We start from the raw sequence: 22789 nt of genomic DNA on the forward strand, positions 1-22789 counted from the left end.
TGCATGGTAACATACTCGCTTGTGCTTAAACTTTGCGTGTTCATGCAAATACTTGCGTTATTTTTTAATAGAAAAGTGAATTTTTGCAAAGCTTTTCTGAATAATTAATTTTGTGTTACCACATTGTTTATTTGAACTAAAATGGCTCAGAAGAGCTCATCGATTTGAGACTAAATTTTAGTGAGATGGGGAAAAAGGAAAAAAAGAAATCTTAAGGTGTAAAATGTCATATTCTGATTCTATATTTAAACTGCATTCTCTATACCATTTTCCAGTAGGCATTAGTGGCGGGAAGATCGGATCATTTTACTGACTTGGATCTTTGAGTCTCGTTCAGCAAAATGAACAAATCTTTTTTCAAGTCATTTCGTTCATTTGAGCAAAATTAAATACAAATGTTAAATTTTCAATAGTCAAATCGAACGACTCGGACCAGATGACTCGAGAGGTGAACTATTCATTTCTGTTTCCTGTGTGAGCAATGCATAGCATATACGGCTGTCACGTGACAAAAGAACGAACGACTCGGACCAAAAGAGTTGAAAGGTGAACAATCATTTCTGTTTCCTGTTCAGCATATGTGGTTTTCACTTAACAAACGAACGGAGGTTGCAAAATGCGCATGCGCGGCCAACACAAAATGAAAGAATCACTCTCTGAGACTACTCGTTCTTCTGAGTCACATAAAAGATTCGTTCAAAATGAATGAATCGTTCATGAACGACCCATCACTAGTAGGCATCCATCAACAGAAAATCGCTGATGGTATTGACCGGATCACACAAGCCGCCGTAAAACATCACAGAATATTGATAGCCATATCTGCCCCATTCCAAAGATGTGCAGGCTGAATTCCAAGATGATTTTGCTTTGTATACATGCTGTTGTACTCGTGCCAAATGGCCCATTATGCTGCATCTCTAATGTCAAATCATATGGGCGTGAAGGGAGAGTGTTGTAAATGCGCTTTAAGAGCACAGCTCAACTTTGCATTGTGCCAAAGAGGGAAATAAATGATAGTCAGCAAATGAAAGAGAGCAAGAGGGTTTGTCCAAAAATAGGTGGCAGCTACCTCACTGCCCAGTGGCTTAACAGAAAGTGTTTTTGTATGGAGACAATTCTTTAGGAATCCAGTTTTACACTAGGAACTTTATGTCTAATTATTAAGTGACCTTTAGATAAAACCAAGTGAATATATACACTACCGGTCAAAAGTTTTGAAACACTTACTCATTCTTTATTATAGTTATTTATTATTGTTTCTTCTAATTTTAGAATAATAGTAAAGTCATCAAAACTATGGAATAACATAAATGGAACTATGGGAATTATGTTGTGACTAAACAAAATCCAAAATAAATCCAAACTGTGTTATATTTTAGCATCTTCAAAGAAGTCACCCTTTGCCTAGAATTTGCAGACATGTACTCTTGACATTTTCTCAACCATCTTCTTGAGGTATCACCCTGGGATGCTTTTTGAACAGTATTGAAGGAGTTCCCATCTATGTTGGGCACTTATTGGTTGCTTTTCTTTATTATTTGGTCCAAGTAATCAATTTCAAAAACTTTTTTTTATTATTAAATTTTAGTTTCATGAGAAACATTTCAGTCAAGTGTTTCAAAAGTTTTGACCGGTAGTGTATTTAATTTCCATAAAACAAAAGCAAATAGTATTCTTGTTTGTGTCCAAGTTACAAATTAAATGTATGTGAAATTTCGGAAATATTGCAAAACAATTTGTGAATAAAGAAGCATTTCCATCCCATGTGTTTATGACAAAAAATAATTTAATTTCTGTGGAAATGAGCACAAAATAGAAATGAAAATGGAAGTTGAAGCCTCTGTGGCTCTTTTATTAAATGTAATGAATGACTTAAGGTTTAGAGCGCACAGACAAAATGCTCTGACAAGGTTCATGTTTGCTAGCATTCAGCGGCAGATGCCTTATGTCTGGGAGGGAAAGTAATCCCACAGTTCCCACAGTTCTGGGAAGTAATACTGTAGTAGCCAATCATTTTGATACATACCATTTCAAAATAACCAGAGCAACATTTGAGATGCTATGCAATGATATTGATGATATTCCCTGATTTATGCAATCACACGGCTAATTGAGGCAAAGTCACATAACTTCTTTGATGCACATCAAAATTCCTATATACTGTATATTCTATAGGAATATATTTGGTAAATATTAAATATTGTTTCCATCATAGTTTATGCATATGACTTCATATGAAAAAAAAAAAAAAGTCAAGCGAGTGTATATGTTTTTTATGCACATTTAGTAGATGTTATTTGCATCTTGGAGTTTCCATCCAGCATTTTTTATGCGATATATCAAAATTAGCATAAAAATACACGGATGGCAGCTAACCATTGTCAGGTCCAAAAAAAAAAAAACAAATAACACAAAGCAGTCCATATGACTACAGTATATTCCAAGTCTCACTGTCACGGTTCCGGTTTATCTGTCAGTTCCTTTTGTGTGTCTGTGTGTTCTCATTCACCTCGTGTGTTTTCCTTGCCGCGGGAGCAGAGAAATCAGCATTTCCTTGGAGACGCTCGTTTGCGGTGCTCACGAGGTAATCACCTCCACCTGTGTGTCATTACCGCTGTGTATTTATTTCCCTCTCGTGCCTCGTCTAGTCACTAGATTGTTCCCGTTTGTTTTTCGTGTGTAGTCTTGCCTCCCTGTCGGTCTGTTTTGACCTTGTTTATCTCAATATTTTTCAGTGTGGATTCGGTGGTTACCGCTGCTGGTTTCACCTGTTGGATTTATCGTATGTAAACTTGCTCTAAACTGTTATTGCTCTGTGGATTACTCAGCTCGTCACATTATCATCCTCTCTGCCATTCCTCGCCGGGTGTCTCAGCTCATCACAGCCATTACTACTCTGTGGACAACATACCTCATTGTCCATCAGTTCATTATTACTTTCATTTGTGTTTCAATAAAAAATTGAATTTGGGTCCTTCCTTAAACCACACCTGACAGAACAAGCTGGCCAAACATGGACCCAGCAGAGGGAACATCTCTGGTTAATGCTATTTCACAACAGGGGGCGCTCCTCAGCCGTCAACAGGAGCAACTCGCATCCACCAGTCAAGCCGTTGAGGAGATGGCGAGACGGATAGCCGACCTGACGTCCAGGATTGAACAGCTTCTTCTCCTCCCCCAATGCCGGTCCCTCCGCCGAAGCCACACCTCCACCTACAGTCTCAACTATATCAAGATCCTCCGAGCCCCGGTTAAATCCTCCAGCATCATACTCCAGTGAGCCTAAGATCTGTCGATCTGTTCTCTGATTTTTGAATTACAACAATCATCATTTCCCTCTGAACAAACCAAGGTTACCTATGTCATCACCTTGTTGACCAGTAGAGCTCGTGAGTGGGGGACCGCTATGTGGGAGAATGAACATCTTTGCTGCTCTTCCTTCCGCACATTTTGTGATGAACTTCGCAAGGTCTTTGACTGATTTACATCTAGGAAGGAGGCAGCGAGGGAACTCTCTGACCTTCAGCAAGGAGATCGTTCAGTTTCCTACTTCTCTATTGAATTTTGTACCCTCGCTGCATTGTACGGTTGGAATGAGCAGGCGTTGTGGGACCGGTTTCTGCATAAGCTATCCGACAGCATTAAGGACGAGGTCTATGCGTTGGACCTGCCAACCTGCTTTGATGATTTGGTGGACCTATCGATTAGGGTTGACAACAGGCTGGTCCTACGACATCGTCACCATAGACTTCCTCCACCCGGTGCTTTTGTGTCTGCTGCTACTCAACCTCCTTCATCTTGTGAATGCTTCAAGACCAGTCCCGAGGAAGAGCCCATGCAGATTGGGAGAGCACGGCTATCCGCCACAGAATGACACCGATGCATCTTCAATGGTCTCTGTCTGTACTGCGGATGACCAGGACACACTGCAGCCTCCTGTCCGATAAAAGACACAGTTCACCAGTAGGCAAGGGGTTACTGGTGAGCATTACCCCTTTGGATAAATCCCCTGGAAATAGAACCCTCCTACCAGCCTGGTTGCAGAGCAACAACATCCATTACTCCGTCTCGGTTCTGGTGGACTCTGGAGCAGAGGGTAACTTCATAGATGCCAATCTAGTGGCTAAATGGTCTCTTCCCAAGACTTTTCTGGATGAACCCATCAATGCCAATACTCTCTGTGACACTCCTCTCACTACGTTTACCCACATCACAGCACCTCTCCAGCTCATCATCTCTGGGAACCACGTTGAGGAGATCTGATTTTACATCATTCACTGTCCTTCTGCTCCAGTGGTTTTGGGACATCTGTGGCTGGTAACCCATAATACACACTTGAGTTGGGCTGAGAGTTCTGTGTTGTCCTGGAGTTCTTTCTGTCTGTTTCACTGCCTTGTTTCTGCTCTCTCTCCAATTGTATCCTGTTCTGTGTCGCAGGTGGAGCCGGTGGACCTTGCCGGGGTACCCGAGGTCTACCACAATTTCAGGGCAGTGTTCAGCAAGTCTCGGGTAGCTTCTCTTCCTCCGCACCGCCCGTCCGACTGTGCTACTGATCTTCTTCCTGGCACTTCTCAGCCCCTGAGCGGGAGGCCATGGTGAGGTATATTGGCAATTCTCTTGTGGCTGGTATTATTCGGCCCTCTTCCTCTCCAGCTGGGGTGGGGTTCTTCTTCGTGGGGAAGAAAGATGGCTCTTTGCGTCACTGCATAGATTATCGGGGCTGAATGTCATCATGGTAAAGAATTGTTATCCTTTGCCATTGATGTCTTTGGCCTTCAAACTCTTGTAGGGAGCTTCTGTCTACATGAATTTAGACCATCACAATGCTTACCACCTTGTTTGGATCAGGGAGGGGGCTATTTTGTCCCAAAGGTCTCCGTCAGACAGGAGAATACACCCCTGCATGTTCTTTGCTCATCGCCTTACCCCTGTGGAACGGAACTATGACATCGGGAATAGCGAGTTACTGGCTGTCAGATTAGCGCTGGGTGAGTGGCATCACTGGATGGAGGATTTGGGGTTCCATTTGTGGTTTGGACCGACCACAAGAACCTTGAGTACATCCGCACCATAAAACGATTACATTCCAGGCAGGCTCGCTGGGCACTTTTCTTTGGCAGATTCGATTTTACTATCTCATATCGCCCCGTGTCTAAGAATGGTAAACCTGATGCTTTGTCCCACTCTTTTGAGACTGAGAGCACCTCGACCTCCCTGGATACCGTTATTCCACCCAAGAGGGTGGTGGCAGTGGTGTCCTGGGAGATCGAGTCCAAAGTCCACTTTGCTTTGCGTGATGTCACCATTCCTGCGAAGTGTCCAGAGAGCCTGCTGTTTGTTCCTGAGTCGGTCTGAACTCACGTCCTATGGTGGGGTCATTCCTCTAACCTGGCCTGTCATCCAGGAGCTACTCATACCCAGGCATTAGTTATGCATTGGTTCTGGTGGCCCTCATTGGCACGGGATGTACGGAGTTTCATTTCAGCCTGTTCGGTTTGTGCTAGCAACAAGTCTTCTAGTCAACCCCCTGCAGGGCTTCTTCAGCTGCTGCAACTCACTTAGAGACCCTGGTCTCACATTGCCATGGATTTCATTACCGGATTACCCCCGTCCAATGGCAATACAGTTATTTTAATTGTAGTAGACCGGTTCTCGAAGGCGGCTCATTATATTCCCCTCCCCAAATTACATTCAGTGAGGGAGACAGCGGCTGTAGCCATTGATCACTTCTTCCATATTCATGGCCTCCCATTGGATGGTGGTCTCTGACAGGGAACCTCAATTCATGTCTGCCGACAGCTGGGGGCGACTTCTAGCTTGTCATCTGGGTTCCACCCTCAGACCAATAGGTAGGCCGAGTGGGCTAATCAGGATTTGGAGAGGGTCCTGCGCTGTGTGGCATCTTGGGAACCATCGACTTGGTGTTCCAAACAATCCTGGGTTGAGTATGTGCATAATTCCCTCCCGGTCTTGTCTATGGGTTTGTCGCCCTTCCAGTGCTGTTTAGGCTACCAGCCCTCATTGGTCCCCTCTCAAGAACCTGACGCTGTTGTTCCGTCTTCGCACGCGTTCATCCAGAGATGTCGTCGGACCTGGAGGGTCGTCAGAGAAGCCCTTACCCGGACTGGCAATCAAAACAAATCATCAGCGGACCATCACTGTTCTAAGACCCCAGTTTACATGTGTGGACAGAAGGTCTGGTTGTCCTCCCAGGACATTCCTTTCCAACTTTCCTCACGTAAGCTGGGACCTAAATTGATTGGACCATTTACCATCTCAAAGGTGCTTAGTCCAGTGGCAGTTAGTCTCAAACCCCCCCCCCCCCATTTTATTAAAATTCACTCCATCTTCCACATATCTAAAATCAAGCCTGTTGTCCGATCCCCCCTTCAGCCTGACTCCTCTGTTCCCCCGCCTCCTCATCTAATAGATGGGGCTCCAGCTTACTCTGTTAGACGTCTTCTTGAAGTGAGGCGGAGGGGCAGAGGATATCAGTATCTGGTAGACTAGGAGGGCTTTGGTCCGGAGGAGAGATGCTGGGTTCCGGCTCATGACATCCTGGACCACACCCTCATCGATAAATTCCATCAGCATCGTGGTGGACCTTCAGGGGACACCAGGAGGTGTCCCTAGGGGAGGGACTCACCTCTCTGCAACCAGGACTGTGTCCATCAATTCATTATTACTTTCATTTGTGTTTCAATAAAAACTGTTTTCATTTTCATTCCCTCTGCATTTGGGTCCTTCCTTAAACCACACCTGACACTCATGAAGCCAAAAGATAGAATTGTTTGAGGAACAAACTGAAATTTAAGTTCTTATTCACTGATTATCTTCCCCCTAGCTGTAGCTCTCATATCTTCTTCACACCTCAGAGCTATGGTGGAAGGGTAGATTAGTGAATAACAATTTAAATTTCAGTATGTTCCTCACATAAAGCTATTTTATTCCTTCAGAAAACTTGGAATATATTGCACAAGTTGTAAAGACTGCTTTTATAATACTTTTTAGACCTTTATTTTTCCTTGACAGCTACTGGTCACTGTATGCTTGTGTTGTATGGAAAATAGCAACTTTTGTGTTCCAAGGAAGAAAAAAAGTCATATAGGTTTGAGAGGAGTAAATGATGACAGCATTTTAATTTTTAAGGAAAACAAAGCAGATGACACAGCAAACGAAAGTGTAATTAATCACAAAGAGCTTCATCGCTTACAAAACAAATTTCTTATATATATATATATATATATATATACATTTACAAAAATTTTTTTTTTAAAAGTTAAAAAAGAATGAGTATGAGTTACTGAAAGAGGGAGAGAAATTGGGGGCACAAGCTGTGTCTCTGAGAAGACAGTATGTATAGTAAATTAGAGAGCTCATCCTGTTTTTGCTTGGCTGTGTTTGCATTACTAATATTATTTCAGGGTATACTCTATAGACCATGTAGTGCTCATCCATTATTATAGTAAAACTAATTAAGTCAGATGTACAACAAAGGAGACATTAGCTTTCAGTAATTGCTTAGTGTTAGGCTTTTTGCCATCTTCTAGTCCATCTTTGAGTTTTTAAAGTTGATATGTATTTGTTTTTAAACATTAAAACATTTTCTCATATCCCAGCTTAATATGCAGAGACAACTATAAGTAAACCATTGGTAGGTTGATTTCCCTGAAAAGTGTAAACACTGTGTCTGTTTCAGACATTGATCTATTTATTTGAGTGACCCAACAAACCCATCACAGCAACATTGGTGCAAATAATGGTGTGAGTTGTGGGCAGAACTATCTGTTTGTTTGAATAAAGGAAGACAGAGGGTTTGTGACAAGGAGGAGGGCATGGCCAGGCCGTAATGATGGACGCCCGGCACTGAATCAGCCCGATCAGCGGGAGAGGGATAAACAGGAGCCAGGGATGCCAGTTTGAGAGAGAGAGATGCACGTGTTGTGTGTGTGCATCTTTGTTTTTTATGTTGGAAAGCAGTTTATGTTATGTTTAAGTTCCTTTGTGGCATTAAAAGTTTATGTTGATTGATCAGCCGGTTCCCGCCTCCTCCTTGCCCATCCTTACACGTTACATTGGTGCCGGAACCTGGAATTCAGAGGAAGAGGATACGCTGTCATGGAGTCGTCGCCACTGGAAGAAGTCTTCTGGTCCCTCACCAGTATCCACCAAGTCCAACACCAGACCCTCATGGAATTCAGAAGTGAGCAGTGATTTGAGGTGCTCCTTCGGGCCCAGGAAGAAGATTGGCAGGTGCTGCGGAGCTTGGTTTCCCAGGAGGGAGTGATCGCTGCGACCCCGGCAGCAGTGCACCGCCACGTGTTGCTTTCCAAGATGGGACCCCAAGATGACCCAGAAGCATATCTGGAGCTCTTCAAGCATACCTTCGAGCAAGTAGCCACAGGGCCAGTGGGCAGTGCATCTGCTACCACTGCTGACCGGGGAAGCCCATATCGCGGCGCATCAGCTTCCGGTCGCCAACCTCCTGGATTACACAGTGCTGAAGAAGACCATCCTGCAACGGGTCGGACATATATCAGGAAGGGGAGGAGCCGTTCCATCCACCAGGGGTCGGAGGACTTGCTGCGGTCCGCCAGGGGAGGAGTGGCTGTTGTACGCCAGAGGGCGGAGGAGTGGCTGAGGACCAGGCGACAACGTGTGCAGGGACCAGCGAGCGAGTTTTTCTCTCTCCTCTCTTTCCCCCTCGCTCTTTCCCTCTCCCTCCCCTAATCTCTCCCAGGGCTCCAGAGAGGCGGGGAAGACCTGCCAGCAGAAGGATAGCTGGAAAGGCAACATCTCCCCTCCAGGAAGGGAGGGGAGTACGTCATGCCTGAATTGGGCGGTGGAGGAGTGTGACGAGGAGGAGGTCGTGGCCGGGACGTAACGATGGACGCCCGGCACTGAATCAGCCCAATCAGTGGGAGAGGGATAAAGAGGAGCTGGGGACACCAGTTCATTCGAGAGATAGAGAGAGACGCACGTTGTGTTTTGTTTATGTTGGAAAGCAGTTTATGTTATGTTTAAGTTCCTTTGTGGCATTAAAAGTTTATGTTGATTGTTCAGCCGGTTCCCACCTCCTCCTTGCCCATCCTTACACATTACAGGGTTAATTAAAAAATCTGTTTATTTGGGGGCCTGGGTAGCTCAGCAAGTAAAGACACTGACTACCACACCTGGAGTCGCAAGTTCGAATACATGGGGTGCTGAGTGACTCCAGTCAGGCTTCCTAAGCAACCAATTGGCCCAGTTGCTAGGGTGGGTAGAGTCACGTTGGGTTAACCTCCTTGTGGTCACTATAATGTGGTTCTCACTCTCAGTGGGGCACATGGTGAGTTGTGTGTGGATGCTGTGGAGAATAGCGTGAAGCCTCCAAACGCTCTAGGTCTCCGTGGTAATGCACTCAAAAAGCCACGTGATAAGATGCGTGGATTGACGGTCTCAGAGGCGGAGGCAACTGAGATTTGTCCTCCGCCACCTGGTTTGAAGCGAGCCACTACACCACCACGAGGACTTAGAAAAGGGGAGAATTTTTTTTTTAATGTGTGTTGCAGAAATTACACACTTCATTTTCAAAACTTGACTAGGATCACATTTAAAGTCCTGTAAATCTGTTACGCTATTTGGTCTGTATCCAATCAAATAATAGAAAAACTAGTCAGCGTTGGTTTGTTCTCTTTGCACGACCTTGCGATTTTCTATAAAAAACTAAAACACACTCTGCCAATTAGCCTATGTATAAAAAAGTCTCACTTTAAGCAAAAGAGAAAGAGAAAGAGAGTCTGGTGTCTTATTTAACTTATTCCGGCTAGGGAGAAGGGAAGCACAGTGATTTAGTCTCTAAATATGGTAAAAAGCTCACAAAGGCCTTTCATTTGTCTTCATCTCCCTGTTTCCTTTGCCCCTAATCATTCAGTTGCTCTTTTTTCCTGTCTGACTTGTTACAGTGGTGTTGTCGGAGGGAAATGCATTTTTTCTCTCTTTTTCTGACTGCTTCATCTCAAAGAAGCTGTTTTAATTCTAAATGAGATTGGTGGAGATATGATTCCCGCTGCTGTTCTCTCATTGTTTGGGGCCATTGAATTTGTTCTGTTTGCGAATGTCAAAGGAGATTGTTTATGCACAGTTCCTTTTTCCCTTTGGAATGAAACATTTCACAGAACATGATTTGAAGTGAACATGCATATTAATGCTGAATGGTTGGAGTGAGTAAGTAATACATATTCACACAATGTTTAATGAATTATAAATCAACCCCTCTTTCACACTTTATCTTTATTTCTTTTTTAAGGCAGGGTGGGCCATGCCATTCGGCTGCTTAAAACCTGGCGAGAAGAAGGACTACAACAGTCCTATGGAAATTACAGACAAATATGATCTGGGACAGGTTGTTAAATCGTAAGTGAAATTTTATAATTGTATAATTTATTTCCTGTGTTTCTGCATTTAAGCTACAAGTTCTTATTTGAACATTATTTTACTTGACTATTCGTTCTTGTTTTGCCTTTGTAAGATACTGACACAATTCAAGAATTGCTTATCTCCATACAGGTGACGTGGAGCTCCAAAAAATGACTAAAAAGCACCATAAAATTCATCCAAATGACTAATGCGCTAAAATCCAAGTCTACTGAAGCCATATGATAGTTTTCTATTGGAAACAGATCGAAATTTAAGTAGAAAGTCTTCACCACCATAGTTCACAAATCTCATGAAGACAGATTTTTATTTTATTTTTGAGTGAACTATTAATTTAAGGGCCATTCACACAGGATGTTTGTGTGTGTGTGTGTTTGAGAGTTCAAAAACAGCTAAACAGAGCTGAATGGCCCAGAATGCATGGGTCTTGAGACAGGTTTAACGTCTTGTACAGTAGGTTGACATGCCATCTTAAAAAACATTTATGTTGCAAGATACTGAAAAAAAAAAAAAAAAAAAACAGCAACACATGTCACAAGGTCAAATATGTTTACATAGACCAACATTTTTAAAACAGAGCACACAGATGCATTAAGATGTCCTATGTGAATGACTCCAAGTTTTAGAAGAAATTTTAGTTTCAAACAGTGCAATATTTTGCCTCCCTAACATGTAACATAAATAATTTTAATAAAAGTATACTGTAGTAAATTTAATTTCTTTTTAAGGGAGGAGTTCTGTGAGATCTTCAGGGCAAAGGACAAGAATACACTCAAAATGTACACCTGCAAAAAATTCCTGAAGAAAGATGGAAGAAAAGTGCGGAAGGCTGCCAAAAATGAGATTATCATCTTAAAAATGTAAGTTACACACTGTTTTGTTCAAAATGTACTGTCATGGAAATTCTCCACCTGGAATTCACATGAGTGAGAGTGTTCAAAACACATTACAGGACATAGTGCAGTCTTTTCCTCAGCACTTTATTCATACCACCCGGCCGGGAGGAGAAGCTCCAGTGGCTTCTCCCGAACACACATACATGACATATAGGTTGTTAACAAGTTATATGTGATTTGACCTCAGCAGATTTATCATGTGATATGAACTCAGCAAAATGTTTGTTAGGGATGTATTGTATATCCTTGAGCAAACAAGTTGTCACACGATCGGACTCTTAGCAGTGTGAATAAGGGAATGATGTCTTCTGTCTGAAAAACAGACTGGTCATCCATTTCAACTCATAGGGCTGCTCTCATATTGCATTTCCTATCTTATAGTATGTTATACGTAAATAATAATGTTCTAATATACCTAACTGTTATAATTTCTTTCACAGTACTTTTAGAATAATTCTAGACTGAGCCCACCTCAGCAGTCTTGCTCAGGTCTGCTTTTTTTATTTCATTTCATTTGTTTAAAAAGAGCTCAGCACAAAACCATAATTCTTCACTTTTCATTTACAAATAATGATCCTTAAAGCTCCATTAAACACCCACTCTCTTCCCTATGGTATGATTTGTGTACTGTAGCAGCTCCCAAATTAATCTAAGCTGGTTTGTCCTCAATTTCCTTACAACAAAATAATGATTTAAAAATATAAACTCTTTGCATCTTTGCAAATCAATTTTAATTATTTTAATGTGTTGCCACACACTAAGAATTGTGCAATTTATCAACCTTTTATTTCATTGTAATGAGTAAAATTGATAATTTCAGTATATCCTGCAGTATATCCTGCACCACTGAATGTAATGCACCATGGCAAAATAAATTATATTCTTTCTGACTCACTAGACTTACAAAAGCAAATTTTCAAACTGAATGGGAATGGATGAGATAAAAAGATGTGAAATAGAACAGAAAACAAGTATTTTTAATGCATTTTTTTCACCAGCTGCACACAAAAGCAAACAAACTGTAAGACCAATGTAGTCCAACTCACGAATAAATACTTCTCATGAGCATGTTCTTTTAATGAATCAGATAAAAGACTTAAAAACGTCTCGGTTACTGATGTAACCTTGGTATCCTGAAAGGAGAGTACGAGATGCTGCATCAGTAGCTGACTTTGTGGGAGGTCCTCCTAGGGGCGGTGACCTTGAAACTCTATACCATTATGCCAATTTGAATGGCTGGTGTTACTTGGCGCTCTGCCCTATGCTTGCATCATCGTGAGTATATAAGCCAGAGCCCAGTGCCACACCATCAGAATTTTCCAACTGAAGAAAGGAGAGCACATCTCTTAGTCCCTTAACATTGAAAAATCTGTAGCGCAGCCATGCTACTGATGTAGTGCAATGCCCATTAGCAAACCGGGTAGTAAAAAGGCAGTGCTATAACCACTCCTTCATATTGAAAAATTGTAAAGAAAGCGGAGGAACAGTAAATCATAAGGCTCAATACAAGAAAGAGACACTAGCCATACCGGATAGTGGTCCAATGTCTTAACACATCTTCCCACTTATTGGAAAGGATGGGAGCAGGACAGTCACCTGGGCAAGGGATTTGGTACAATGACACTAGCCAACAAGGTAGTGAAATATTGCTTGCATGCTCTCATTGACAACAGTGGGAATAAAGAGACCACAGTTTTTTTTTTATCTAATACCAATATGACACTAACTAACTGGTCAGTGATCATTAGATTATCCACCCTCTTCTTCTGTGAAAATCTGGGAAGAGAAGGAAGATATATGCAGGTTATAAACCTGGAAAAATTGTTAGGGGAAGCCCGATCTGCAGTCTTCTAGTGACACACCCTTTGCCGATGCCCAGGAGGAGGACATACTTCTGGTGGAATGAGCTTTAATGCCAATGGGACATTGTACGCCTTGAGAATCATAAGCGAGTGCAATGGCATCCACAGCCCAGTGGGAAATTCTTTGCTTGAGATGGACAATCCTGTAAACGACCTCTAAAGCAAACAAAGAATTGTTTAGATACCCTGAATTGACTTGTTCGGTCAATTTACATGTGTAATGCTCTCACAGGGCAGAGCATGTGCAGTCTCTAAGCCTATTATGACTCAAATTGAGGAGAGGAGAATACTTACAGGGTAACAACCTGAGCCCTAAAAGGGGCTGCCAGCACTTTGTACACCTTTGACAGGCTCTGTCAGAACTCTAAGCAATAGTTGGTGCATGAAATGGCCTGAAGGTTCCCAACACATTTTACTGATGCCAAAGGGAGTAGCAGTCTTCAGTGAGAGTATGCATAAGCTTACCGCCTCTAGTGGTTCAAACGAGGAACCTGTAAGCACATTCAACACCAGCGCGATGTCCCAGACTGGAACAGTAGTATGGCGAGAGTGTCTTAGCCGTCTCACACCACGCAAAAATCTACTGACCAGAGTCAGTAGCAGCTATGGCAGCAACGTATATTTTGAGTGTGGATGGAGTGAGTCCTGCATCCAAACGCTCTTGTAGAAAGGAGAGTATTGTCTGCACAGGGCAATGCATTGGGTTCTCACCCCAGGAGGAGCACCAGTCAACAAAGAATCACCATTTGAATGCATATAGCTGCCTGGTCGAGGGGGCCCTGACCTGTAGTTTGGTGCCTAGCACTGGTTGCGACAATCTTATTGTGTCAGACAAGCCCTGTTCAGATGTCAGACATACAGTCTCCACAGCTCTGGTTGGGGATGCCAGATAGTGCCTCAAGCTTGAGTTGAGCCAGCACTGGAGAGGTCTCAACGGTAGCAAGCCTGACAGTGGCTACAACAGCCATCAAGCCCAGGCTCGCTGGAATTGACGCAATGGCAGTGTTCTCCCCAGCTTGACATTCGTTAAGTGTAGGAGAACAGACTGAATGCATTTGTCAGTCATGTGTGCCGACATGGCTACCGAGTTGAGAGGTAGAATTGGCATGTCCCGCATCACTACAGTGTGGGAGAGAACCCCACTGAAGCACAGTGGCCACTTCGTGAACCCAGCTGGAAATCCCAGGAAAACCCAGCCACATGTCCAAGTAGTGGGTCAATGGACAAAGGATCTGATCTGTTTGAGCGCCGCCAATCATCGGGGGCCAGTTGCTCAGAATAACTGAGTTGGTTAAAGCTGTGAATTTGCCCATTTTTGTGAACTTGTTTGTGCCTTGAGCAACTGCAGCAAGGTTTGCAAACTTTATTTGCAGAAGGAACTTTACCACTGGGATGAGGTCCAGGAAGCTCTACCTTCCATTTGGGTGCAGGCCACTGGGTTTTATTCTTCACTTGTGGCTCTGTCTCTGCTCGTGTGAGCCAGTTGGGCTACAGAACTACTAGTGTGTCTATCTGCCAGCAATTGCTTCTTAGCAGACAGAACAGCAAAGCATTGGTTCTAGGATTCCAGCGCATGAGATATGTCTACGCTACCCTTAACCCTCTGGAGTCTGAGATGTTTTTTGGATCCTGGAGATGTTTTGACATGCCCTGACATATGTGCTTATTTTGGACTCAAGATGGCGCCGAGTATGGCTGCTGCGTTGCGAGCTCCGACACAACATAGTAGTGTTTTGTTTGTTTTGTTCACAATTCTTATGTTTTTTGTCTTGGATGTTGTCTGCCTTATTGTCTACGACAGACAAACACTTTTGGACATTGGTTCAGCAATTTCACACCGTTAAAATTTCAAATTTCTCAATGCCGACCCGCTGTTTACAAACACGCAAGCGGAGCCCTTTGTCTGGGCAGCCCGGCCACGGAAACGCAAAAGGAAAAGGGGAAACAGAGCTGGCGTTCTCATCAGAGTAAGACGCCGCGCAAATCGACCCCCGCTACCCACTATTCTACTGGCAAATGTTCAGTCTCTAGATAACAAGCTCTGCGAGCTGAAAGCGCGGATCTCTTTCCAACGAGATACAAGGGACTGCTGCATTATCTGCCTTACGGAAACTTGGATGTCTGCGGAGATTCCAGACTCAGCCGTTGAACCCGTGGGGTTCTCCGTGCACCGAGCGGACAGAGCGAAAGACCTCTCAGGTAAAAGCAGAGGAGGTGGTGTATGTTTTATGATCAACAAATCCTGGTGTGATCAGAGGAATGTACATTCTGTCAAGTCTTTCTGCTCTCCTGATCTGGAATTTCTTATGCTTCTGTGTCGACCATTCTGGCTACTGAGGGAATTCACAGCGGTCATTATCACAGCTGTGTACATTCCCCCACAAGCCGACACAGACCGGGCACTCAAGGAACTGTATGGGAGTATAAGTGAGCAGGAAACCACGCACCCTGAGGCCGCGTTCATTGTGACTGGGGACTTTAATAAAGCCAGTTTAAAAAAATTTTAAAATTTGGTCGCACCAATATACCACCAGCACATTAGTTTCAACACATGAGGGGACCGGGTTTTGGACCATTGCTACTCTCCCTTCCGGGATGGCTACAAATCCCTCCCCCGCCCACCATATGGCAAATCGGACCACTCTTCCATTCTGCTTCTGCCCGCTTACAGGCAGAAACTGAAACAGGAAGCACCCACCCTCAGAACGATCCAGTGCTGGTCGGACCAATCAGATTCCATGCTTCAAGACTGTTTTCATCACACGGACTGGGAGATGTTCCGGTCCGCCTCTGATGACGACATCGAGCTTTACACTGATAGCGTAATGTGTTTCATCAAAAAGTGCGTGGAGGACGTGGTTCCGACCAGAACAATACGGATCTATCCGAATCAGAAACCATGGATAAATAACGATGTTCACGCGGCACTTAACGTGCGGACCTCCACTTTTAATTCCGGGAATGCGGAGGAGCATAAACAAGCCAGTTATCAGAACCGCAAAACGCCAGTACAGGAGCAAGATTGAAGGACAGTTTAACACCACCAACTCTAGAAGCATGTGGCAGGGAATTAACATCATCACGGACTTTAAAGGGAATAAAAACTCCACCATGAACACCGCTGCCTCTCTCCCGGATGAGCTAAATACTTTTTATGCTCGTTTTGAGGGAAATAACACCGCCCTCGCGGAGAGAGCTCTCGCGGCTGAAGCTACAGAGGTTAGTTCACTCTCCGTCTCTGTAGCGGATGTAACACGATCCTTCCGACGGGTGAATATCCGCAAAGCCGCGGGCCCAGACGGCATTCCGGGCCGCATCATCAGAGCGTGCGCGAACCAGCTGGCTGGTGTTTTTACGGATATTTTCAACCTTTCCCTCTCTTTGTCTGTAGTCCCCACATGCTTTAAAACATCCACCATTTTGCCTGTTCCAAAGCAATCAAAAATAACTTGCTTAAATGACTTGCTCTGACCCCCATCATCAGCAAATGCTTTGAGAGACTAATCAGAGATTACATCTGCTCTGTGCTGCCTCTCTCTCTTGACCCGTTGCAGTTTGCTTACCGCAACAACTGCTCCACTGATGATGCCATTGCATCTACAATACACACTGCTCTCTCCCACCTGGAAAAAAAGAACACTTATGTGAGAATGCTGTTTGTAGACTACAGCTCAGCATTCAACACCATAGTGCCCTCCAAGCTAGATGAGAAACTCCGGGTTCTAGGCTTAAACAGCTCGCTGTGCAGCTGGATCCTGTACTTCCTGTCAAGCAGACGCCAGGTGGTTAGAATAGGCAGCAACATCTCTTCATCACTGACCCTCAACACTGGAGCCCCACAGGGCTGTGTTCTCAGCCCACTACTGTATTCCTTGTACACACATGACTGTGTGGCAACACATAGCTCCAATGCCATCATTAAGTTTGCTGATGACACAACGGTGGTAGGTCTGATCACTGACAATGATGAAACAGCCTACAGAGAGGAGGTGCACACTCTGACACACTGGTGTCAGGAGCACAACCTCTCCCTCAGCGTCAGTAAGACAAAGGAGCTTGTGGTGGACTTCAGGAGAAAAGACAGAGAACACAGTCCCATCACCATCAATGGAGCACCAGTGGAGAGAGTCAGCAGCTTCAAGTTCCTGGGTGTCCACATCACTGAGGAACTCACATGGTCCATCCACACTGAAGTCGTTGTGAAGAAGGCTCATCAGCGCCTCTTCTTCCTGAGACGGCTGAGGAAGTTTGGAATGAACCGCCACATCCTCACACGGTTCTGCACCTGCACTGTAGAGAGCATCCTGACTGGCTGCATCTCCACCTGGTATGGCAATAGCACCGCCCACAACCGCAAAGCACTGCAAAGGGTGGTGCGAACTGCCAGACACATCATCGGAGGCGAGCTTCCCTCCCTCCAGGAAATATATACAAGGCGGTGTGTGAAAAAAGCTCGGAGGATCATCAGAGACTCCAGCCACCCGAGCCATGGGCTGTTCTCACTGCTACCATCAGGTAGGCGGTATCGCAGCATCAGGACCCGCACCAGCTGACTCCATGACAGCTTCTTCCCCCGAGCAATCAGACTTCTGAACTCTTGATCTCCCACGATCAAAATACATCAGCACTGCACTTTATTACCCTTACTCTTATATCTCACACCGGACTGTCATAAATTATATTATTATTAAATTATATTCTCTCCTAACATCTGACTATCAACCGACAGCCTGAATGTCAATACAGTACATACTGTACATTATATATATACTATATATACTTTTTATATATATATATATATTTTTTTATTGAATAATGTGTATCTATATAGTGCATATTGTATACTGTACAGTGCATGTTATTATTTGTATATTGTTGAGTGTAATTATGTGTATATCAGATGTTTAAATTGTGCTGTGTTAATTTGATGTTTTTGTAAATTGGTACTGTCTCATCACTGTCACGACTGCTATGTTGATCGGAACTGCACCCAAGAATTTCACACACCATTGCACTTGTGTATATGGCTGTGTGACAATAAAGTGATTTGGTTTGATTTGATTTGATTATTTCAGTTACTTACACCTTATTAATTGCAAAAGTATCATTACACTGCATTAAGCACAAACTGTGCTACAATAATATGTGACCAACATGTAATCTTTGTATTTTTGAGAAAATCAAGTTTAAACTTGGTTAGAAAGAAAAATTAAGGACACTGAGGGCCATAAAACACATATTTAAAAAAATTCACAAGACTTTTGAGTGCTGGATTGTGTAGACCAGAGTCTTTGTTACAACATGTGGTGAAAACCATCCTGTCCATTCATTCACATAAAACACTACATTGATTGAACTTTTGTATGACACCTTTTGTTTTGGAAATATAAACAATATCAGAATCAGAATCAGCTTTATTGCCAAGTATGCTTACACATAAAAGGAATTTGTCTTGGTGACAGGAGCTTCCAGTGTACAACAATACAAAAACAGCAGCAAGACATAGATAATTAAAATAAAAATTTAAATAATTATTCACATACGTACATACACACACACACACACATATACACATATGTAGTGCAAATCTAATACAAATCTGTTATCTGTTATGTACAGTGCAAAATACAAATCTGTTATGTACAGTGCAAATGTTATTTTTTTTGTTGTTGTTGTTTGTGTTTTTTAGAGGAATGAAATGGCAGAATAGGTTGGATGTGTTGGATAAATATAAAAAAGACTAAACTGTGTATTGCACATAGTTATTGCTCAATGGGGCAATTTAACTGTTCATGAGATGGATAGCCTGAGGGAAAAAACTGTTCCTGTGCCTGACGGTTATGGTGCTCAGAGCTCTGAAGTGTCGGCCAGAAGGCAACAGTTCAAAAAGGTAATGGGCAGGGTGAGTGGGGTCCAGAGTGATTTTTCAAGCCTTTTTCCTCACTCTGGAAGTGTATAGTTCTTGAAGGAGGGGCAGGGGGCAACCAATAATCCTCTCAGCAGTCCGAACTGTCCTTTGTAGTCTTCTGATGTCTGATTTCATAGCTGAATGAAGTACATATTGATGTACTTCTCACCTAGGATGATAATGGCCCACCCCCTAATGGGGTTATCAATGTGTAATGCCACTGTGAGGAAACAAAAAGATTGTGAGGAGACTAAAAGTAAGATTATTTTTTGCTTATTTACAACGTAGTGCACAATATAATCCAAATATAAATAATGTGTCATAGTACATAAGCAGGAAGAAGGACCCAAGTGCAGGAGTGAGAGAAAATAAAATACTTTTATTAAACAACAGAAACAAACAGGCAACACAAAGAGCCATGCTCTCAAACACAAGACAGACACAAACACTTTAACAGACAACAGAAAGGAGAGGGCTGTCAGACTGAGGTCGTAACATAATGAGGGTCAAAGGCACATTTTTGAGCACACAGATTTTAACAAAGTTAATAACTGCTGATAACAGGATCATAGCAACTATATTATTAACATTACCAATCACAAATACTATATTGCCCACTCATAAAAAAATAAAAACAAGATTTTTGTAATGCCATACACGCAAATATACTTTGTATGCAGGGTACAACGGGTTCTAAAGGCACGCCCTAAGGAAAAGTTGCTTTTTTCTGGTCATATTTGACATTTAATTACCTCTCAAGTATTCTATAAACAAATAAATCTCCTTTGTGATTGAATAAGTCAATGCCCACTTTGAAAAAAATATGCTATCAAGTGGTTTGGGAGAAAATAAAATCAAAGGAGCCTTTTATCCCATGGAGCCTTTTGCCCCATTGTACCCTATTATCACACAGTACATAAACAAAATGAAACATCTGTAAAATAGCAGGTAAATGTGCACTTACTCGGTAAAATTTTCACTTGCACTGAAAACTAAATGACACCTGCATGCCCTCATCCACAGCCTGTCTGAAGAGGAGACAGACCTTATATGGGTGGTACACTGGTGAGGAGACAAGACACCGTTCTTTTTGAATGGATGTCTCTGGAGGAGTTCCTTCAGTGTGCTGATTAAACTGCTTTTGTGAGAAAACAGCTAATCACTTAATGAACTGACTGCCGGTCTGCCTATCTTCAACATGTTTTACACTAAACAATCCTTTAGAATGAACTATGTGTGGAGTTTACTATGATAAAATTGCTGTTTTATAAGGCAAATCACAGACGATTTTGCGACAGGTAGGTGTCAGTTTACAATAGTGATGTTCGACTCTTGAACAAATCGTTCTTTTGAGCCAATTCTTAGCAAGTAACCAGACGGGCCGGTTCACAACATCAAATTGAATCAAACTTTAGTTCCGGGTTGATGACGCAAGATGCACAACTGAAGTAAATGTACTGGCTACACAGCACGTCGAACTGTCAGACTAAAAAAAAACGAATAAGCCGGTCCCACTGACTATCGAAGTTTGCAAAGGATTACAAAGGACTTGCTATATGCTGAGATGTTAATGGCAGTAGCCAAGTAAAACATTTATAAACTTACAGATGTTTGTTTCTGTGTTATTTTTGAATTATTTACAAATATTTGCAAATGAAGGTCTTGAGACTTAAGTAGGCATTTTTACTCGATGTTACTAATACAGGCAGGCAGCTCTTACGAGTTACTAGACTGGTTATTGAACCAAATAACCTATTTGAAATGAAGGAATCAAACCTACAGGCAGAATCGAAAGTCAGCTCTTCAGTCGTGTCCAACTCAAAAAGAACAGAATGAGCTGGTCCCACGAACTGTCGAAGTTTGCAGAGGATTACAGAGGAGTCTGATAAGTGAGCTGCTGATCCTATGAGCATGCGGGTACCAAGGACATGAACGAGCCTGGGGCGAACTGTACGTTTTTTAATGACAAAAAAAACAAAAAAACAAAAACATACTGGGAATATGCTGATGGCTAGTTTTATTAAATAACATTTCAGTTGAAACATGCAAAAACTTTTCAGTTGAGAGATGTAAATGAATTGTACTATTGTTTATTGTGCATGCAGATTATATTTTAAATTCTTATAAGCTGAATCATGGTTTCTGGTGAGTTGATTTAGACTATTTTATTATCTTTACATACTTTAGAAATGTAGAACATATCTGCGTTTGTGCATCAGTGTCTGTATTGGGTGCTTTAGGTGCAAAACTTTGATGTAGAAAACATATCCAAGATTTAATCAATATTTGTCAGTCATATTCGACATGCAAGATCACAGAATGAAACACTGATGACAATAAACAACATTATTATTATAATTTAATTGAATAATATGTAATATCAGCAATATGCATTCACTTATGGCTTTATTTAAATGTTTGAGTATGAAAACCATGACTCCGGGATGTTAAAATTACGTGCTAGAGAGAGACATCATTAGATGATAATGTAAAAGAACTGCTAAATTGGTTTTTGGACCAGTTCATGGAAACAAACTCTCCGAAAGAAGCAGTTCGCAGAAATGAATCGGACTTCCCATTACTAGTTTACGACACTCTCCATTCATTTGTATGGTGTCTGCAAATGGTGACTTACTGTCGTAACATGCTAGTTGACTATTATGCTCACGCCTATGGTTAAAGCGTAGAGGTTGTTATCTCTGTGTAGAAGATCTTTGCCTCATCATCAGAGTCGCACTCTTCTGATGAGAGGACATTTTTAATTCTTTCTCACTGTCCAGGATCATCTGGAGAGCTTCTGCACTTGAGCGATGGAAAATCAATGAAACTGATGAAGCTTGATGCCATTTTTATAGCATTGATGGGGGCATTTACCATATTTGTAAGCCTCATCTCAGGCTTATTCCTCTAATCTCATCATTTTATCCTTGGCCATTTTACCACGTGCTTAGTTTTTTCCCCCTGCTTTTCTACTGTTTCAACTGCGTGCATATTACTGTGTGCACCCGTTTTCTTTTCTTTTTTCCACTTGTCTACATCTCGCATTTCAACTGCACGCATTTGTTTTCTACTCTGTGTTTTACACGGATTATTGCATCAATCTCAAACATCTGCTAATCAGGAACCAACACAACAACAGCAAACTATTGCGTGAAAGACTCACATCGATCTCAAATCCTCGCCGCTCAAGAACAACCATAACAACAACAAACAACTGCGGTAAGTCATGGCATCCGCTCATATTATTGCTTCCTGCATTGCATGCCACATGTTTACTGTAGCTTCTTCCATCAGCAGTGAGAGGTTTACATGTCATAAATGTAAGGAATTAGTCAGGCTGACTGAGAAGGTTAATGAGTTAGAGACACGCATCTGAACGCTAGTGGAGGTCAGTGAGAAAGAGAAGACGGTAGATACTGTTTTGGATGCAGGTAGAACAGCGAGCAACACACACACTTTGGTTCCCGCAGCAGGGCGTTTGGGTGACATCTCGGCAGCATACTCGCTTAGCAAAGCGACACCACTCTCCTGTTCCTGTTAGGGTTTCCAATTGATTCTGCCCACTCATTGATGCTCCCACTGAGAATCATGTTGAAAGACCCTGGTTATAGGAGATTCCATTGTAAGGAATGTGGAAATAGAGACTCCAGCCACTATCATTAAATACATTTCCAGTGCCAAGAGCGTCTGACATCAGATCAAAT

The 22789-nt window shown here is 42.6% G+C and overlaps 1 protein-coding gene across 1 annotated transcript in view; it reads left to right on the forward strand.

Annotated features, from left to right (window-relative positions):
• The window catches only part of camkvb (CaM kinase-like vesicle-associated b), a 103954-nt gene that overhangs the window by 54365 nt on the left and 26800 nt on the right, over nt 1-22789 (forward strand). Inside the window, exons 2-3 of the mRNA XM_051673480.1 lie at nt 10292-10398; nt 11148-11279. Coding sequence (XP_051529440.1) covers nt 10304-10398; nt 11148-11279 — 227 coding nt within the window. The 5' untranslated portion in view covers nt 10292-10303. The remainder of the gene's footprint in view (nt 1-10291; nt 10399-11147; nt 11280-22789) is intronic.

Source organism: Myxocyprinus asiaticus, chromosome 35, assembly GCF_019703515.2.
Source record: "Myxocyprinus asiaticus isolate MX2 ecotype Aquarium Trade chromosome 35, UBuf_Myxa_2, whole genome shotgun sequence".
NCBI classification, from domain to species: domain Eukaryota; kingdom Metazoa; phylum Chordata; class Actinopteri; order Cypriniformes; family Catostomidae; genus Myxocyprinus; species Myxocyprinus asiaticus.